Source organism: Gymnoscopelus microlampas, assembly GCF_963454915.1.
Source record: "Gymnoscopelus microlampas genome assembly, chromosome: 15".
Taxonomy (NCBI): Eukaryota; Metazoa; Chordata; class Actinopteri; order Myctophiformes; family Myctophidae; genus Gymnoscopelus; species Gymnoscopelus microlampas.
The window spans coordinates 35,844,759-35,864,448 of NC_139952.1; the positions used below are offsets into that span (position 1 = coordinate 35,844,759).

General features: G+C 43.1%; 1 protein-coding gene across 1 annotated transcript in view; it reads right to left on the minus strand.

Annotated features, from left to right (window-relative positions):
• pvrl2l (PVR cell adhesion molecule related 2 like) overlaps positions 1 to 19,690 on the minus strand; it is a gene marked incomplete at its 3' end in the record, with an annotated part of 373,936 nt that overhangs the window by 12,156 nt on the left and 342,090 nt on the right. Inside the window, exon 7 of the mRNA XM_084081055.1 lies at positions 5,218 to 5,347. Coding sequence (XP_083937181.1) covers positions 5,218 to 5,347 — 130 coding nt within the window. The remainder of the gene's footprint in view (positions 1 to 5,217; positions 5,348 to 19,690) is intronic.

The window sequence follows — 19,690 nt, forward strand, 5'->3', positions numbered from 1 at the left end:
CCTAATTTCCCTTTTGGGGAAATAAAGTCTGAAGCTGAAGTGGAGCTGGACTGAATTTCCGATGAGGTCAGGTGGGCATGTTAGATTAGACCAGACTTTATTGAGCCACAGGGAGATCTTTTTTTTTTTTTTTGGGGGGGGGGGGGGGGCTTTTGTGCCTTTATTGATAGGACAGCAAAGGCTGTCGGGATCGGGACTCGAACCCGCGACACGCTGTCAGGCTACACTGATGAGCCGAGGTGCCTGGACCGCTACGGCAGCGGTCCAGGCCAGGGAGATCTGTTTTAACAGCTCTCTCGACACATGGCGACAGTGGCTCAGGAGGTAGAGCAGTAGCATGGGAAACAGATGGGTTTCCATGCCAAGGACCCCCAAATAGCCTTAGAGTCCCTATTGCAAAATGGCTTTTAAAAGAAACCTTGAGCGTATAGATTTTTGCTCATTAAAATGTTTGAAAAGTTTTGAAAAATGTTGACAATAATTAAATGTCCAAAATAGGGATGCCAGGTTTAAAGTGGTTAAACTAGTACAACATCATATTAATTGAATTTGAATTGAAATAAAAATAATTAATGTCACATTTCTTCAACCCATTAAAACCGGGAAAGCTTCTTCTTTTAGCTAAAAAGCATTATTTTATACTTTAGCTATTCAAAAATAGCAGATATACAAGCTCGAGCAGAGTGCCGTACTATGATCTTGTAGATCTGCATTTTTGATCTTTGAATATGTATTTTTTAAAGCAAACATTTTTTACTATAATCTTTGCTTCCTGGGGGTCCCTGGAACAAAATATTTTGAGATGGTGGTCGGCAGCCAAATACATTTTTGGGGGTCCTTGACATGAAACAGGTTGAGAACCACTGATTATAGCAACATAGGTTTTTCAGCCTCAAGTCTTGATGGGTTATTATTATAATTACTTCCCCAAATATTTTCCTTTCCAATTGGCCCCTACTTTGAAAACCACTGTCTCAATAGTACACAATATTATCAGTCAGTGCTGCTGAGGCAGTTTGTTTAACGCTATTAAGCATATTAGGTTATTAGCAAACTCACTGGTTTTATGTTGTTTCGACTATGCCATTGGCTCATGGTACGGTGGCCTAACCAAAGCCCTAAAAGAGAAGTTGCAGGTATCTCAAACTAGGTTGGTCAGGCTTGTCTTGGGGCTGTCTGCAAGGGACCATGTTGGAAATCATCATTTCCAGCAGTTGGGTTGGCTCCCTCTGGCAGCCAGGTCAGTTCAACTACAGCTGAACCTGGTGCATAACATCTACATAAATAGCGCCCCTGTGTACCTATGTCATCTTTTTCAGAAGCGTAGCGAAGCCCATTCCCACCTAACCAGAGCCAGCATAGCAGACCTGACCATGCCCACGTTCACCACTGAAATGGGAAAACACTCATTTAGATTTGGAGGAGCAGTTAACTGGAACTCGCTACCCCTGACCATAAAGAGCACCAGCAGCCATCTCCTTTTTAAGACAAGGGTCAAAGCATGGCTATTAGAAAACATTGCCGAATAGTAGGGTCACTTATGTTAGCAATGTGATTATATGTATTTATGCTGCTGTAGGTAGTGTAGCAATTGATTGTTTTATGTATTATTGTACTGTCTACCTGTATGTATTTTGTTGCAGTGTTGTTTGTCTCAGACCAAGGACCACAATGAAAATAAGTCGCAAGACTTTTCTGTGTCTGTATCCTTGACGTTTCTATGATGAACATGATGTAACATGTGTTTTTCTCCTGTATAACGTCTAATCAAATCAAATCAAATGCTGCAGTGGCAAAGTGGACAAAACTCACTCTCCCTCAGCTCGTCTCTCCTCCATTTTAGGGTCCTATAGAAAATGACTGTAGGAGATATAGATGTAGACATACTATATATCTCCGTCCAGATGGCAGCAGTAATTTGAAGTGATGATTGAGGGGGTGATCATTATCCATTGCTATTGTGAGTGCTACTGTAGGCGTGTGATGGCTTCATGACTTTAAAGATGTACTTTGGCTACGCCGTGTGTTTATGAGGTATATGTGAGAGAACATAAGCCCATTATGGGCACAACATACTGTACATCATCTATAACCATCCTAGCTCGACTCTTAACGTCGTTTTAAGTCCAGAAAAATGTGCCGAGGGCAATGTCTATGTGTATTATGATGATGAGCAGGTGGATTGTAAACATGTCCTGGACCTGCTGTGGCTGTATTACACGTTTCTTTGTGTTCACACACATTCTGTATGAACCATAACATTCTGTATTATTTAATATACCCATTGCATAATAACTATAACATGTATATTATATGATAAAAGAAAAATCAAACCAAACCACGGAACGGCATGGCTCTCACACACACACACACACACACACACACACACTCTCGCACGCACGCACGCACGCACGCACGCACGCACACACACACACACACACACACACACACACACACACACACACACACACACACACACACACACACACACACACACACACACACACACACACACACACACACACACACACACACACACACACACACACACACACACACACACACACACACACACACACACACACACACACACACACACACACACGGCTAGCCTCCTGCAGAGCCTCGGCGTAAAGTGTAGATATTCCTCATGTCACTATTTCTCAACATCTGGTCCGGGGATCGCCAAGGGTCTAAATGAACCCTTATACTGTAGGTCTGTAACTCTCATACAGTTCAGTGACAGTAAATGAACACTGAGGATTTTACAGTGTAGACTGGGGTCCCAGAGCAAAGTGGAGGTCCGTGGCCTAATGCATATCAAACTGGGGGGTCCTTGAAGTAAAAACAAAAGAAGAGTTGAGAATCACTGCCTTATGTGCAGCACTTTGAAGTCTGGCTACTGTACAAGTTGATAACTGTGTGTTGCCCATGAGGACTCCGGTGGTGAGGCCGAATGTGTGAAAAATAAATGAAAATAACATGAGCTAGAACTGGGTGTGAACTAATTATTTCCAACAAAAGTCAAGTGGTTAGGGTGCATTGTGGTTTTGTTTGGTTCAAAATGTGTTTTGCACCTTAGAAATTAGATTTTTAAGTGGACAAAATGAGTGCAAATTGGTCACCATGCCCTCATGAATGGATAATAAATGTCAGTTCACAAGTAAACAACAGTAGGCTGCTGTCTTTCACTTTGTAGAGAGGAAGTACCACTTTCATGCTGGCGTCCCTATTCTGGGCAAAAAACTAACCAATTTTTTTCTAAATATCACAACTAGCAGAGCTACTGGCTCACAATGTATCACATCGTGATTTTTTTTTTAAATCTCCTCAAGCTCACAACTCTTCACCTTTGCGACACGTTGTGAGCTTGTGGATCTGCTATTTTCACCATTTTATTATAGGGCGTATAAGTGGTTAACTGAAATAAAGAAAAAGTGAGTAGAGCTTGTAGAGCTGTTTTAGTACAGTGGTTCTCAACCTGTGGGTCGGAACCCCACATATGATTATGGGGGGGATAACAGTGATGTGATAATTTAAGGACTTTTAAGACCTTTTTAATATCTCAAAAGGAAAGAAATAAAATAAATAAGACCATTACCGCATCAAAAGTAATCGACAAACTACACTATAAAAACTGTCAAATACACAAAATCACAAAAAAAAAAAAAAAACCTGTCAAATAATATAAGAAAGAGGCAAAACGTGTGAAAATAGCCGATCTACAAGCTCACAACAGCTCGCGTCACAATGCGAGTCAAAGTAAATGTAATGCCTCAACTCCGACAATTCCAAGTGCTTGTCAGGGTGGGGGGTCCCTAGTTCAAATATGTTTTTTTTGGGGGGGGCCTGAAAAGGTTGAGAACCACTGTTATAGAGGGTATAATGGCTAACAGCAACCAAAAAAATGGGAGAGAAGTAGAACAAGGAAAACATGGTAAAGCAAAGAGGATGGGGCCCATTTTGGTGTTGGCTCATTGCCTATGCCTTATATTACTTTCTTAAACTCGAGGTCACGTCTCCAGATGGGTCACAGGCCTGCCTGGCTCTCGTGCCCCCCCTCCCTCCCCCCCACATGTGAGCAGTAGTAATAGGTTTAATGAGACTGGGCAAGAGATTCACTTTCTCATTAGGGTTTCTGTTTGCTGGAAAAAGAGCCCAAGAATCTCTACAGTTGACTGGATGAATGAGTTTTCAACCAAAATCAGAAATTCGTTTAAAAGTTTGAAGGCCAATAAACTCCCACAACACTGAAGAGCTACACCAGTGCGATAGGCTGGGGTTTAGCTCAATTAATTTAAATTAACTTTATTTCTCCTCAGGGGTGAATACAAATCACATCTTTATCTGTTACACCTTATCTGTTAGAGCCATTTTAGAGCCATTAACCACATGAACCCTAGCGTCCTAATTCTGCACGTACAGTATCGTAATAGGCAAATATTCTGCGAAATATTCTGTAAAAAAACAGCCAGACGACAAGCTCACAATGCATTGTGAGCTTGTAGATCGTCTATTTTTGGCACAGAGATTTGGTGTGGAGGGGGGAAAAAAGTATAAACCCCTGGGGGACCCCGATCAACAAAGCATACAGGGTTAAAAAAAAAAAAGCTACACTATAACCTTTTTGTGAATACAATTTTATGTTGTATTCACAAAATACGTTTTCATGTCAAGGACCCCCAAATTAATATGTATTTGGCCGCGGACCCCCATCTGAAAATGTTTTGTTCCAGGGACCGCCAGAAGCGTTTGCTTTAAAAATATATATATATATATTTAATGTTTTGCACAGATGTTCATAATTTATGGATAGCCAAAGTAAAAAATATGGTTAAAGATTCTGATGCAAAATGATGACACGGATGCTTTCCCGGTTTTAATGGGTTAAAACCATTACTGTATAACTAACACAACTACGGTGGTTGTATTTGGTCTCCCTGCTCTCTGTAGATCCATGTGGTAGGGTATGACCACTACTGGTTGACGAGTGGTACTGCCTGAAGGTCAACATTCTATTTCCTCCCTGAGCGAGTAGGCATGCTCTATTAGCTCAGAGTTTCAGCACCGTTTTTTTAATCTCTGGTACGAGGACATGAAAGTTACAGAGTGCAGCTTTAAGTAAGGATTTCCTCCACAGTGAATTTACAGTGACTGAGTTGGAACCAGAGCCAGTGAGCAGCATAGTGTAGGTCAGGTCAGAGAAGAGAGACTTACTCTCCATCATCCTGCCGCTTGCGGATGAAGAGGATGATGCCGATGATGATGGCGATGAGGGCGAGGGCACCCAGGATGCCGCCGATAATGGGCCCCGCCGATGGCGAGCTGTCGGTCAGCTTCCTCTGCTCTGTGACGGAGGGAGAGGGGGAAGGGAGCAAGAGAGGAAGAGGGATAGAGAGAAACACACAGACGGGTTAGGAACTCTAATCATTTGGTTGTTGGGATGCAGCATTTATACCGTATGTGTATTATGCACAGATAGATTGAACCTGGTCACATAAAGTCAAAGGATATGGAACATAATGTGTCGATTATGACTGGTCGGAGTGTCCTTGAGCAAGACACCCAACCCCCTAATTGCCCCCTTGTGGGCAGCGATCAGCTGGGTTGAGCTGAAACGGGATTTCCCCCGCAGGAGCAAGTACAGTAGGTCACTATTACTGTAAGTAACTTAGGTACTGGGCTGACAAAACATCATCATCAAAACACAGACTGTAATAACTGAACGATGGGAATTACTACATAGCAGAATCCTGAGTGCTAGTTTGATGCTGAACACGTACAACCGGAAGCTGAAAGGGACCTTCTTTCTGTCCTATACTCAACATGGACATACATAGTACAGACAGACAGACAGACAGACAGACAGACAGACAGACAGACAGATACTGTAGATAGGGGTACTGTAGGTCTAAATGAAAGAAATAGGTTGCGAGAAAGATCACCCTTTTCTGTGATATACCACGATTCCTGTCATGTACTGTACATGTTATTGAGTTGCTACGTTTGTGTTTATGTAGATTGCTGCTGAAGAATTTATGAGAGGATATAGTTTGTGACAGCTCAGGGCGGGAGGGAGGCCTTCTGAGTAAGCACACATTTTCATTCTGAATTGTAAAACGGAAAGAATATATACATTATTGCGTTAAAAGGAATGCAAACACAATGAGCCGGCATACGGAGGCGACAGAAGCCAAATCTAATGTGGCGCGCAGGTAATCAAAAATCCACTCATCTTTTTCAATTTCAGCACTGTGTACAGTTGAAGATACTGTATCTTATTACAGTACATCAGCGACAGTGAAGCAGTCACGTATATAAACACAAAGAAATTAACTGAGATGCTTCAACATCCAGAGAGAAACTCAGAGAGAGGTAGAAAGACGCTTTCCGGCTCTTGGGCCCGGTTGTCATAAATCTTTTCCCAGGCAAAGAACGTCGACGTCTCTCCCTGTCAGGCGGGATTTCATCACTGACCTGGCGGCGTCCCTGCAATTAACAACCTGTTGGTGATTTCTGGAGGGCGGCGACGCGTCTAAATTGACCGTAAAAGCCTCTCATTACTGTTAAGTGTTTTCACGACGAAGAAAATAATAATGCAAGCTGACAGCTGCACACAGCATCCAGCGCTGCAGCCTACAGTACAGTATGATGAACAGCACTGAGTCTACTACAGTAATGTCCATAGTAGCAGAGTATCTACAGTGCAGTTTACACAGTAAACTAGTCCAGTACTATGGTAAACAAAACTCCGGCAAACACAGTATTTTCATAGCAATATACAATGTTGGATTACTGTGGTCAACAGTAGTCTTGCATTGCCAGACGATTTGTAGATCTCCGTTTACGATACGTCTGGTAATATGTCAATTCAATGCAGTTACAGTAAGTCTGCTTTGAAAACCAATTCTGATACCGTCCCAATAGAAAGAAACACCCTTTTTCTTTTTTTCCCCTGAAATCTCTGAATTGTTTCCACCTATTTTCAGCAACGAAGGCTGTTTAATTTAGAGAGTGATTTAGAGAATGGCTTGTTCTAGGTGTATAGTAACTACAGACTACACAGTATCTCTTATAAGTAGCCTACTAACAGCACATATCCCACTGTCTGCTGTCCGTTTCATTTCCTGCAAAGCACATTTCCACTTCTTCCTTTGGAGTACAAAGAGAACCTGACTGAGACGTATGACTGTGAGGTAATGTCTGTGTAGTGCCTTGTTCCCCGAACGCACACCGCAAGGAACAAGCAATGGTGGAGCACAGACATCTTACCTCCCATTATGAGCTACAGTACCATCAATAATATCATCGACTGCACTGCCTCCCCTCTCCACTAGGTGGTATTGTGCTCTCAAACTACCACACTGACTTCTCGCTTTACAGACAGAGACAGTAAATGGATGGACAGATATATAGATGGATGGATGGATGATTGGATAGATAGATGGATGGATGGATGGAGGGTGAGGCAGATGTTTACATAAATATAAACCAGCATTGGGAATGAGAAAGAAACCCAATATGGAGGGAGGAAGAGAGAGAGAGAGATGAAATCTAGAGATTTCACTGGGAGGCTCAGTCAGGAGGCTTGCGTGTCTATCAGTTATTCATGTCTGGGTGATTCCACCGGGGAGGGGATCAGCAGTCAGATAGCTACGCCCTTGTGTGTGTGTGTGTGTGTGTGTGTGTGTGTGTGTGTGTGTGTGTGTGTGTGTGTGTGTGTGTGTGTGTGTGTGTGTGTGTGTGTGTGTGTGTATACAGTACGTGCGTGCGTGTGTGTGTGCTTCTTTCACACACGTCACGCACTGCAACCCAGGAGTTATCTAGGACCCTATAGATAAATGGTCATGGTTGAGAAAGTGACCTCACACAAATAGGTTGACCCAAAAGCGTGCGGTTCATGCAGCGCATGTTTCCCAAGGCCAGAGTATTCCTTCTCCACGCGGCAACAAAACTGCATCAATGTCATGCGCTGAATATTTCATCATGAAGCCACGGTCTGCAGACAGGTCTGCAAGGCTTTCCTGGAGGCTCTCAGGTGTATGTATGGATCGGTGATGGAAAATAACTAAATAATCAAATACTGTACTTTTCTTTAGGTAGTTTTACTTACTTGAGTATGTCCATTTTTCGATAGCCCTTCAACTCCACTACACCTCAGAGGCAAATAACTTTAGTTACTGCTACAATAGTTACATTGCACATTTAGATTAGTATTACAAAAGAAATTCATCCACTCAAATAAGCACTTTAGGTGTTCATAATGTCAATTTTGTATAGTAAATGCTTATTTGGATACACACATACTGTAACTGTACCATTTAATCTCTCTCTCTCTCTCTCTGAGGTGACCTGATAGCCGAATGGTTGGTGTGCCTAGCCTAGCACATGGGCACATTGCTCTGATAGGCAAGTACCTGGTTCGATTCCTGGCCAGCCTGAGCATTTCGTCTCTGTCGGGTGGTAACCTCATAATTATGTCCAAAAACTGTTACTTTTCAGGATTCAAATTCAAAAGTAGATCTACCGTACAAGCTCAAAACGCTGCGCAAAGCGACACGCTTCGAGCTTGTGGATCTGCTATACTATTGATGCTTTTGTGTGATGCTGTAGTATGATCAAGTAGGGTTTTTTTTTGAAAAAACCCCACTAAAAGTTAGATTATGGAGATAGGAGGTTTCCACCGGACAGCGACAATTTGCTGAATGTCATCCCTCTACTCTCTCTCTCTCTCTCTCTACATTTCCTGTCTATCTCAAACGTCACTGTCAATAAAGGTAACATCAAAAAAAGGTGTGAACTACTCCTTTAATCTGGCAGCCGCATAGCATGCCGTATTAAGTGGTCAGATGGGTGGGCCTCGCGAACGCTTCAGAGATTTTCAACCACTGCCCTGTCTACTCCATTGACCAGTTCCCCCTCCTAGGGTCTGTGTTCTTGGCCCCCTCCTTTCCCCCCCTACACCAAACCTCTTAGATGAAAAAAGCTGTGTGTGTGTGTGTGTGTGTGTGTGTGTGTGTGTGTGTGTGTGTGTGTGTGTGTGTGTGTGTGTGTGTGTGTGTGTGTCATGCGTACTTGTCCTTTACACATAGCACAGCAGCAGACAGGAATCTCGCTAACTGGCTACACCCTTTGTGTATTTGTGTGCGAATTAGCATACACTTCAGTGCACGAGCGTGTGTGTGTGTGTGTGTGTGTGTGTGTGTGTGTGTGTTTGTGTGTGTGTGTGTGTGTGTGTGTGTGTGTGTGTGTGTGTACACACACATCAAGGTCTCAGACAGGAGAGGAGGCAGTGTCTCAATTATACATGATCACTAATGAGAGGTAGAGAGGTAGACACGGGGGGGGGGGGGGGGGGGGGGGGGGGTAGGCAGAAGGAGAAGAAGAGGGGGAGTGAGAATATCTTCATATTGGTGATCCTCATTAGTGCTCATTATAAGATGGCACTATTAATTGCTCTGGCTCATTGGTGGGATATGGACAGTTCAGAAAGCTGCCTATACTAACATAATCGATGGGGATTCCAAGCCAGCAGAAACCCTACCGCAGCCTTTCTCTTCCTGCAAAGATATAGGATGCTGAAACAGAAGCTATTGTTCTTGCTTCCAAGAAAAGAAGGGGAAAAAGTCTTGCTTGAAATGACCACCTTTCTGAACCGTCCACAGCCCTCCTCTGAGACACAGAGCAAGTGGACAGAAATGGTGCCGTCTTGTATTGAACGTTAGGGAGGACCAATTTCAGGGTAATTATGAAGACAGGTTGAAAATGGCTCAAGTGCTCCTTTAAGGGAAGGAATTATAAGTAGGAGAGAGAGAGAGGCCGATGCTGGGAGGAAAAGAAGGGAGCATGTACAGGAGACGGAGGGAACGACAAGCAATGATGGTAAACGAAGAGTTGTGTGCGTGTGTACAGTACGTGTGCGAGAGACAGAGAGACCTACACTGTTCTTCTCTTCACAGCAGGATATCGACACATGTTTGTGCACACGCACAGTCGCACACACACACACACACACACACACACACACACACACACACACACACACACACACACACACACACACACACACACATCTGTTTAGTATGTGCAGTGTGCACACACACGCACGCCTGTCGCGACTACTTATCAGAGTTTACACTCTGGATGTTTACCGCTGATGTCCAAACAGCCTTCTCAATAAACAATGAGTCACATTGTTGCATCAAAGGAACACCACCAACCAATCACAGGGGAGGAGGAGAAGGGGGGGGGGGGATCGGAGTTTGGGATTTTGCTCACGGTGAAGGGACACCTGATTGGCTGGGAGAAAAGAAAAGAAAAGAAAAGAGAAAGATGCATCTGGTAGAAGGCGTTTTAAAGTGTATTTGAATTTCAGGAGAGAGAGAAAAGAGGGAGCTGACTGCAGGGTCATGAGAGAGAGGAGAGGAGACCATAGAGGAGAGGACAGTAGGGAACAGGGGAGGAGAGGCTGGCAAGTGACAAAGGAGAAAAAGGAGAAAGGGAAGCAGAGAGGAGAAGCAGGGAGAAGAGAAGAGCAGAGAGAAGGGGAGTGGTGAAGGGTGAAGACAAAGAAGAGGAGAGAAACGAGAGGAAAGAGAGGACAGGGCATAAGCAACCAGGAAGGAGAGGGAGACAAGAAAGAGACAAAGAAAAGGATAAAGCGATCATGAGCTGGCTAGACAGTAGGAGGAGCGGAGGGTATACAAGAGACAAGGAGAAGAGAGGAGAGAAGAAAGAGGAAGATACTGTGGGAGAGGAGGAGAGGAAAGGAAAGGAGAAAACGAGAGGAGGAGATGAGATGAGAAGAAAGGAGAGATAGATAAATGGGGTGTAGATGGTGGAATCGGGCATGGTGCTAATAATTAGTCATTGGAGAACACTCAGCACAGCCACACACACAGACAGACACACACACACACACACACACACACACACACACACACACACACACACACACACACACACACACACACACACACACACACACACACACACACACACACACACACACACACACAGCACACACTCACTCACATTCAGCTCACAAAGACATGCGTGCGCACGCACACGCCTGCACACACACACACACTGCATGTCCCCTATTAGCTTCCACATTAATCCTCTTCCTAGTCAGTGAGTCAGCATTAAGCCCGTACTGGAGCCATGGAATATTTATAAACACCATCGTACATTTTATACTGTACAATCAATACTCACAGCTTCATGCTGTCTCCCTTTCTAAACAGAGGGGGCCGCGTGAGGCAATAGCTCACACACGCAATGTGTTTTATGGCCGCTTTCTCCTTTTTAACTATATAATTCAAGTCAATATACTGTATTTTATTGGCACGGATGTCACGGGAACGGCAATGCCACACCCGCTGTATAGTGGAAGACATCATCTACTATCTATCACTGTGGCCTCTGCATCTCTGTCTATTTATTTATTTGTGTGTCTATTTAAAGTCATTCTCTGGATATCTGTACTATCTGTCGATCCATCTATCTGTCCATTGTGCCTGTTTTACACTTGGTTGCCCGGGTCGCGCACCGGAAATAGCCGATCTACAAGCTCACAAACGTGTCACAGCGCAGTGCGCTGTGAGCTTGTAGATCGGCTATTTTTGGCACGCATCACCAGCGTGCAGTGGTGTAAAGTAACTAGGTACATGTACTCAAGTACTGTACTTAAGTACAATGTTGAGGTATTTTTACTGTACTGGAGTACTTCCAGTTTTCAATACTTTTGCTTCAACTCCACTACATCACAGAGTCAAATATTGTACTTTAGCTACACTACACTTATTTGAAAACTTTAGTTACTAGTTACTTTGTAGATTTTGATTATTATTATAAAACATTAACATTAACCACTTCAGCCATACTTAAACTTTGGCTATTTGAAAATAGCCGATCTACAAGCTCACAACGCCTTGATTATTTATACATTTTAGGTATAGACACTTTTGTCCTTTTACTCAAGTAAATGACCAGACTTTTACATCTAACATAGTGCTTCTACATTGCAGCATTGATACTTTTACTCAAGTAAAAAAATAAATAATAGAAGTACTTTTTCCACTACTGCCAGCGTGCAACTATAGGTGTAAATCACCCTGTAAAGTCTTCCTGTATATCTCTTTCGATCTTCTCTCTCGCCCTCTGCAAGCACCCACCCCGCCCACCTTCTATGTCTCCCAGGCTCCGGCTCACAGTAGCGAGAAACATAAATCCACAGATATTGCATCCAAGTCATATTACAGAGCTGACAAATTGCTAGCATACAGTAGTGTACATCATACGCACGCACAACAGTATATCTGTCTGTGTCTCTCTCTCTTTCTCACACACACACACACACACACACACACACACACACACACACACACACACACACACACACACACACACACACACACAAGTGTCTGACTTTATAGTTGCTTGTAATGTCAGCAATCTAGGAATTAAGCCCGTTTCATAATTGTGCTGATTAGTCACTCTGGATGAAAGAGTCAGCAATCTCCTCAAAATATAAAATGTAAATGTGTTGTACTGTACTGTATATAGCCCAAAGAAGCAAGCCCAACCACGCGCGCACGCACGCACGCACGCACGCACGCACACGCACACGCACACGCACACGCACACGCACACACACACACTTTATGCCATGCTCATACAGTATTGGTTGGTGTTCATAAATAGACACACACACACACACACACACACACACACACACACACACACACACACACACACACACACACACACACACACACATTATGCCATGCTCATACAGTATTGCATGGTGTTCGTAAATAGAAGGCTTTGTGGTGGAAAGAAGGTGTAAATTAAAGCAGGAAGATGAGTCACTGAGAGAGAGAGAGAGAGAGAGAGAGAGAGAGAGAGAGAGAGAGAGAGAGAGAGAGAGAGAGAGAGAGAGAGGGGGGTGAGATGAGAATGGGAGAACATGAAGCAGGAAAGGGGGGAGACAGAATGAACAAGGAAGGAACTAAGGAAGGAAGGAGGTAAGGAAGGAAGGAAGGAAGGAAGGAAGGAAGGAAGGAAGGAAGGAAGGAAGGAAGGAAGGAGTGAGCTAACGAGCAAAGCTAGGAACAGAAGAGATCTGGGGATGATAACGTATAAGAGGAGAGGAAACGACTACAGTACAGAGGAGGGGATAAATCAGGGGTAGAGGATGAGGGGACGAATCGGGGGGGTTGAGGATGAGGGGATGAATTGGGGTCAAAGATGAGGGGATGAATCGGGGGTATAGAGGATGAGGGGATGAATTGGGGTCAGAGAGGAGGGGATGATTTGGGGTCGAGGGTTAGGGGATAAATTGGGGGTAGAGGATGAGGGGATGAATTGGAATCCAGGGTGACGGGATGAACTGGGGGTCAAGGATGTGGGGATGAATCTGGGTTGAAGGAAGCGGGCTGGGTAGGTTGGAACAGACGTGTATTTGAGGTGTGGCCTTTAGTTACAATAACTTCATTTAGGAAGGAAGAAGTGCTAAGGATGAAGGGATCAGGAGATGTGACAGCGACAGAGAAATTAGTGGGCACCTGCACCCGATACAGCAGGGCAGGGGGATGATGAGGAGATAGAGAAAAGAGAGGTTGATAAAGATATCGGGACAGACATACAGGTGTCATAATGTTTACTGTCTCAAAACAAGCGAAAACGCACACACATCTAAAGGTCCAGGTGCAGGGCAGAAGTCAAAATCGTGATGTTTTTCGAGCAGCTCTACCTCAGACGAGGCAGAGCCGCTAAGGCTTGAAACGTCACGTCTGTATGGTAAATAATACATTTTGAACCTTTGGCGCGTGATCCAGTGTGTGAACTCTATTTTTTCTATGTTTATACCATCTCACTCCCTCATTGACTTCTCTTCTTCACCTTGACTGTCCTCTGCTGTCTCAGTCTCTCCGCTCAGACATTCTCCCTCGTTGTTTTCACTGTGTCTCTGTTTCTCGTTCTCTTTTTTCATCCATTTTGTTTCTCTAACTCATTCTCTAACCTCTCTCAATTCGATTAATTGAGTACAAAGGACCCCAATGGAAACAAGCCATAGCGCTTTTTGGGGTTTAAAATTCTCTTAACAGACCTTGTATTGAACTGTACCTCCCTGTGCTTGTCTTTGCAAACTGTTAATAAAGTATTCAATCAATCACTCTCCTTTCCCATCATGTTCACTTTGGCCTCCGCCTTGCCTCCCCGTCTTTCTTCTCTCAGTCTTTCTCCTTGAATTCTACTGCCTCACCTCTCTCTTTCTCTTCTCTCTGAATCTATTCCCCGTTCTCTCCATTCACTTCTCTACCTTCTCCACGGCCATTTCTCAATATCAATATTTCTCAACACAAACAATAAAATAAAAAGTGCAAATAAAATAACATAAATACAATAAAAATCAATACAAAATAATCTATAAATAAACAAACAACAATCCAACAATACAAAAATAAAATATTATTTATGAAATAAACTTTCATTATTAGGCTTGTATTACGATAACTGTCTGGGCTAGTAAAGATTTTAAATAGGACCGATGCAATCCAGCTGGGTGTTAGGGTTTCCCAGTCATTACTGTCATCCCAATGTTGACAGGAAGGATGGACTCACTTCAAATTACTAAATGAATGTGCTTTGAATATGTGAAATATAACATACTACCTCACGGAAATGAATGTGACATGGGACCAAGCTGGACTTTGATTCACATGAAATGACCTTTTTCAGAGTTGTGGCAAAAAGCAGTTTGAAAGCAAACTTTCTATATGTTTTGGTTGTAGTTGTAGTTCAAAGAAATAAAGTAAGGAGGCTTTCCTCTGCGTTTGCTGTTATTGCTAAAATGAATGCCGGGGTGTTTGTGTAGCTCAAGTTCACCAAGTCACAATAACTGATGCATTCCCAATACAGTAGGTTGATCAAGTTCACATCCGGTCATATGAAATGTTCTTGTCAAATAGCAAACTTGTGATTTGAGACAGTACTTGGGCCACAAAATATGATATTTCACAATGTCAAGAGCACACTGACAAGTACAGTTATTGAGAAGCATCCCTTGTCTCATTCACTCACAGTCTCTCACTCACACACACACACACACACACACACACACACACACACACACACACACACACACACACACACACACACACATGCCTGTCTCTATCATTGGTGGGGACCACATGCAGGGCCATCATTTCTGGGGACACCACTTTCCAGTGGTCCCACAGGCCTGAAAAAAATCAGGCAAGTTAAAATACAATTCTTTAACACAAATATCACCTCAGATTCTAGATCGGATGAAGTAATTTCCCATACCTGTCCTGAACGTGCGTCTTGGGGACCGATAGGAATCCATGGTTTATGGGGACTACATTTGCATACACACAGATCTGTGCATGAAGTCATTATTCATGGGGACCTCATTAACAAACTCATTAACATAACACACACCAGTTTTTTTTACACCAAAATGGGGACTCAATGTCCTGGGGACATTTTAATCAGTTTCATACTGAATTGTATGCAGGAAGCTTGGCGTTGCATACAGACATGTCCAGAAAGCAAGTCAGGATTCAAACTAACCCTCAACCGGTCTGAGGCTGTCTCATAGGAGAGAGGCTACAGAGGACAGCAGGGACACTGGAGGCTTTGAGGAAAAAGCATATATATATAACATGTCATTCTGTTTAGAATATGATGATCATTTTGTTCCATTGGTAGGACATTTTCCATAATATCATGGGCTTTACAATTGCCAGCAGTGCTTAATTCAAGAATCAGCCTCCTCAGTTCAACATAGCAATTTTTATTTGCCATAACAAATGTCACACATAACAAATGTCACACATACAAAAGATTTAGAATCTTTAGAACATTTAGAACATTTTTTACTTAACACATCGGGTGCCAAACACGGTCTGAACCGTGTGTTTACATAGTGGCGGTTCCGAAGCTTCGGTGCCGAACACGGTCTGAACCGTGATTTCAGTCTTTTTTTTTTTAATCGTTTCTCTCCGCGCGGGCGGGGCTAGAGCAGCTCTGGGAGCACCCATTGTAATCCTGCGAAGGAAGTGCCAGATCGCTCACCGGAAACACATTTTTCGTCGGCGGCCAAATACATATAATTGTGGGGGTCCTTGACATGAAAAACTTTGAGAACCACTGACATAGAAACTTGTCCAGAAAACTGGATTCAGAAGAATCGAATCCTCAGGTCTTAAAGATAAGTCTTAAAGTAGACAAAGATAAGAACAACAACAACAGTGTCTCTGCCTCGCTTTTTGGGGGCCCATATAATATAATGCAATGTGTGTCAGTCAACGAGTTGTGAAGTGACTAGTGTGGGAGGGATTAGGAGAAGAAGGAGGAGGAGGAGAGGAGATGGGAGGGTAGGGGTGTAGAGATGAGGAGGCAGGAGGAGAGATGAAATGGGAGGGTAGGGGTGTAGAGATGAGTGAGTGTAGAGATGATATGATTAGTGCCTAGCTAGATGTTAAACTCCTAGCTTAACATCTACATTTTTCTTTTAAGTGCAGTAATGCGGTTATGTATATAGAATTTTAAGGACCTCCAGTCCCTGTTTTTTAGAGCCAAAGGCTCAGCTTTCAAGCACCTTTCGCACTCCATCTTCCCCGGGACTCGCACTGAGTTGATAAACTTCATCATGTGCCTCTCCACTGCTTCCATCTCATTTGTCTCCCACCTCCTCTTCTTCTTGGCAGCTTTGGGGCCTGAATATGAAATACAAATCATTCAGAGAATAATGAACATACAGATAATACTACTATGCAGTTATTAATTCTACTACTGTGCAATTATTAATTCTACTACTGTGCAGTTATTAATTCTACTACTGTGCCGTTATTCATTCTAATGTGCAGTTATTCATTCTAGTAATGTGCAGTTATTCATTCTACTACTGTGCAGTTATTAGTAGTAAGTTAGTAGTAGTAATTTGCTGAGTCTGCTGACTCACTTTCAGAGGACTGCCTTGAGGGCATCAGCCCCCCCCCTCTGGGTGGTGACATCACAGCATCCGGCATCTCTTCTGCAACTGGGTTCTCTACAGGAATTGTAAAGTAATTGCCAAGCCTTAAACTCATTGTTAACATGCATAAAATATGTCTCCTCCTCTTTCCCCTCCTCCCACCTCATCTCTACACCCTTACCCTCCCATCTCATCACTACTCCTGCCTCCTCATCTCTACACCCCTACCCTCCCATCTCATCACTCCTCTTCTCTCCTCATCTCTACACCCCTACCCTCCCATCTCCTCTCTCCTCCTCTCCTCATCTCTAAACCCCTACCCTCCCATCTCATCTCCCCTTTCTCTTCTCCTTCTGTTCTCTCCCCTTCTCATGTATACAGCCCTAACCCTCATAAATTAGACCAATTTATTTAGCCATAAGACAACAGCATACCGGTCAGTCCTGATGTAGTCACAGTATCCTCTCCATCATTCATTTGTGTCTCCCGCCTCCTCTTCTTGGCAGCTTTGCGGCCTGAATATGAAATACAAGAGACCTTCGTCACTCACCACATATGGGTATGGTCGCCATATACAGGTATGGTCTGTCTGACCTACACACATACATACAGTGATTTCATCAATCACCACATATAAGGTCCGACGGGTATGGTCCATAATATAATTTAGCAAACCTCTGTATGTCCATCTGACATATATATATATATATATATATATATATATATATATATATATATATATATATATATATATATATATATATATATATATACAAGCTTCGCGGGACGTTTTGGCATGTATGCGCCAATCACTATCGAGGACAAGGATGTCACTCTATATATACATTTGTCTGTCACTCACCACTTACGGGTAAGGTCCAAATGGGTATGTCTAATTGTACTACTGTGCAGTTATTCATTTGCTGACTCACCTTCAGAGGACTTCCTTAAGGGTCTGCCTTGAGGGTCCTCCTCACCCCCTCTGGGTGGTGGCATCTCTTCTGAAACTGGGTGCTCTACAGGAATTGTAAATAAAGTAATAATTGACTAGAGGGAAGTAGAGGTTCCTGTTCAAGTAAAGAGGTAAGTAGACTAGAGGTACGTAGAGGTTCCTGTTCAGGTAAAGAGGTAAGTAGACTAGAGGTAAGTAGACTAGAGGTAAGTAGAGGTTCCTGTTAGGTAAAAAGGTAAGTAGACTAGAGGTAAGTAGAGGTTCCTGTTAGGTAAAAAGGTAAGTAGACTAGAGGTAAGTAGAGGTTCCTGTTAGGTAAAAAGGTAGGTAGACTAGAGGTAAGTAGAGGTTCCTGTTCAAGTAAAGAGGTAAGTAGACTAGAGGTACGTAGAGGTTCCTGTTCAGGTAAAGAGGTAAGTAGACTAGAGGTACGTAGAGGTTCCTGTTCAGGTAAAGAGGTAAGTAGACTAGCGGTAAGTAGACTAGAGGTAAGTAGAGGTTCCTGTTAGGTAAAAAGGTAAGTAGACTAGAGGTAAGTAGACTAGAGGTAAGTAGAGGTTCCTGTTAGGTAAAAAGGTAAAGAGGTAAGTAGACTAGAGGTAAAAGAAACAAACATGAATGCATCAAAAATAACAGAGTATCCCTCTCTTTTTCTTGTTTGTTCAGGTTCAGTTCAGTTTTCAGTTAGTCTAATTCCACTGCACTGGGAGGCAGCAGAGAAGGGGGACATTGAAGGGGAAATCAAGTTTAACTAATATTAAAAAATGAATTCTCTTTGTGGCTCTAATTATCTATGTAGTTATGTATCTATTAATACAATATTTATTGTTATTTATGTATTTATTGTTCTATTTTAACTCTTACAAATTTCCAAGCCTTAAACTCACGGTTAGCATGCATACAATTAGGCTTGCATCTCTGAAATTGAGTGCATACCTGCCAGTCCTGATGTAGTGGGATTATTGTTGTCATCTGTCCATTCATCGTCATCCCTGTAGGCCAGGACATTCTCTACACAGGAAATAATAAACATGTTAATACCTTTTTTTACCTTGACTATTTCTCAATGGCTGGGTTGGTTTTACAGCCCACCACCCATAAACTGAAGGTTTAGTTTCACATGAGAGACGGTCATTAAACTTTCTATAAAGCAACATACAGTTGCAATTTTACAGTATACATGTCATTATGTGTGTGGATCTGAGTTATGAGCCAAACCTTGAGGATCTATCTCGATCTGGTCCAGGTTCTTTCCTTTGAATTCCGCCAATCTCCCTTGCTCTAGCGCCATTAGGACTTTGCTTATTTTGGCAAGTTGCAGGGTCTTTTCAGGCAGGCGATAATGTTGCCGATGGATTTGAAGATCATGACCCATGAAGGTCGCAAGCTGGTCCAATTCGGTTTCATTCAAGTTCAGGACTGTAGAGAGTGTTGCTATATGTTTGCGCAACTTTGTGGATGTCAAGGCACCTTGGTTCTCTGCTCCACAAGCTTTGACAAAGGTGCGAATGCAGTCCGAACCTCTGTAGTGAGACATGTATGATGGCCTGGCAAACATGTACACATTTTCTTTTAGGACTCCACACTCTTCTCTCTTTTGCACTAGAAGCTCCAGTGCACTTAACATTTTTGGGGTCAGCAGGATGGGAACCTTTCGTCCCTTTTTCCCCCTTGTCTCAATCCGTGAGAAGTGTCTGCATAGTTGTTTCTCCACCTCAGAGAGAGCCCAGTCT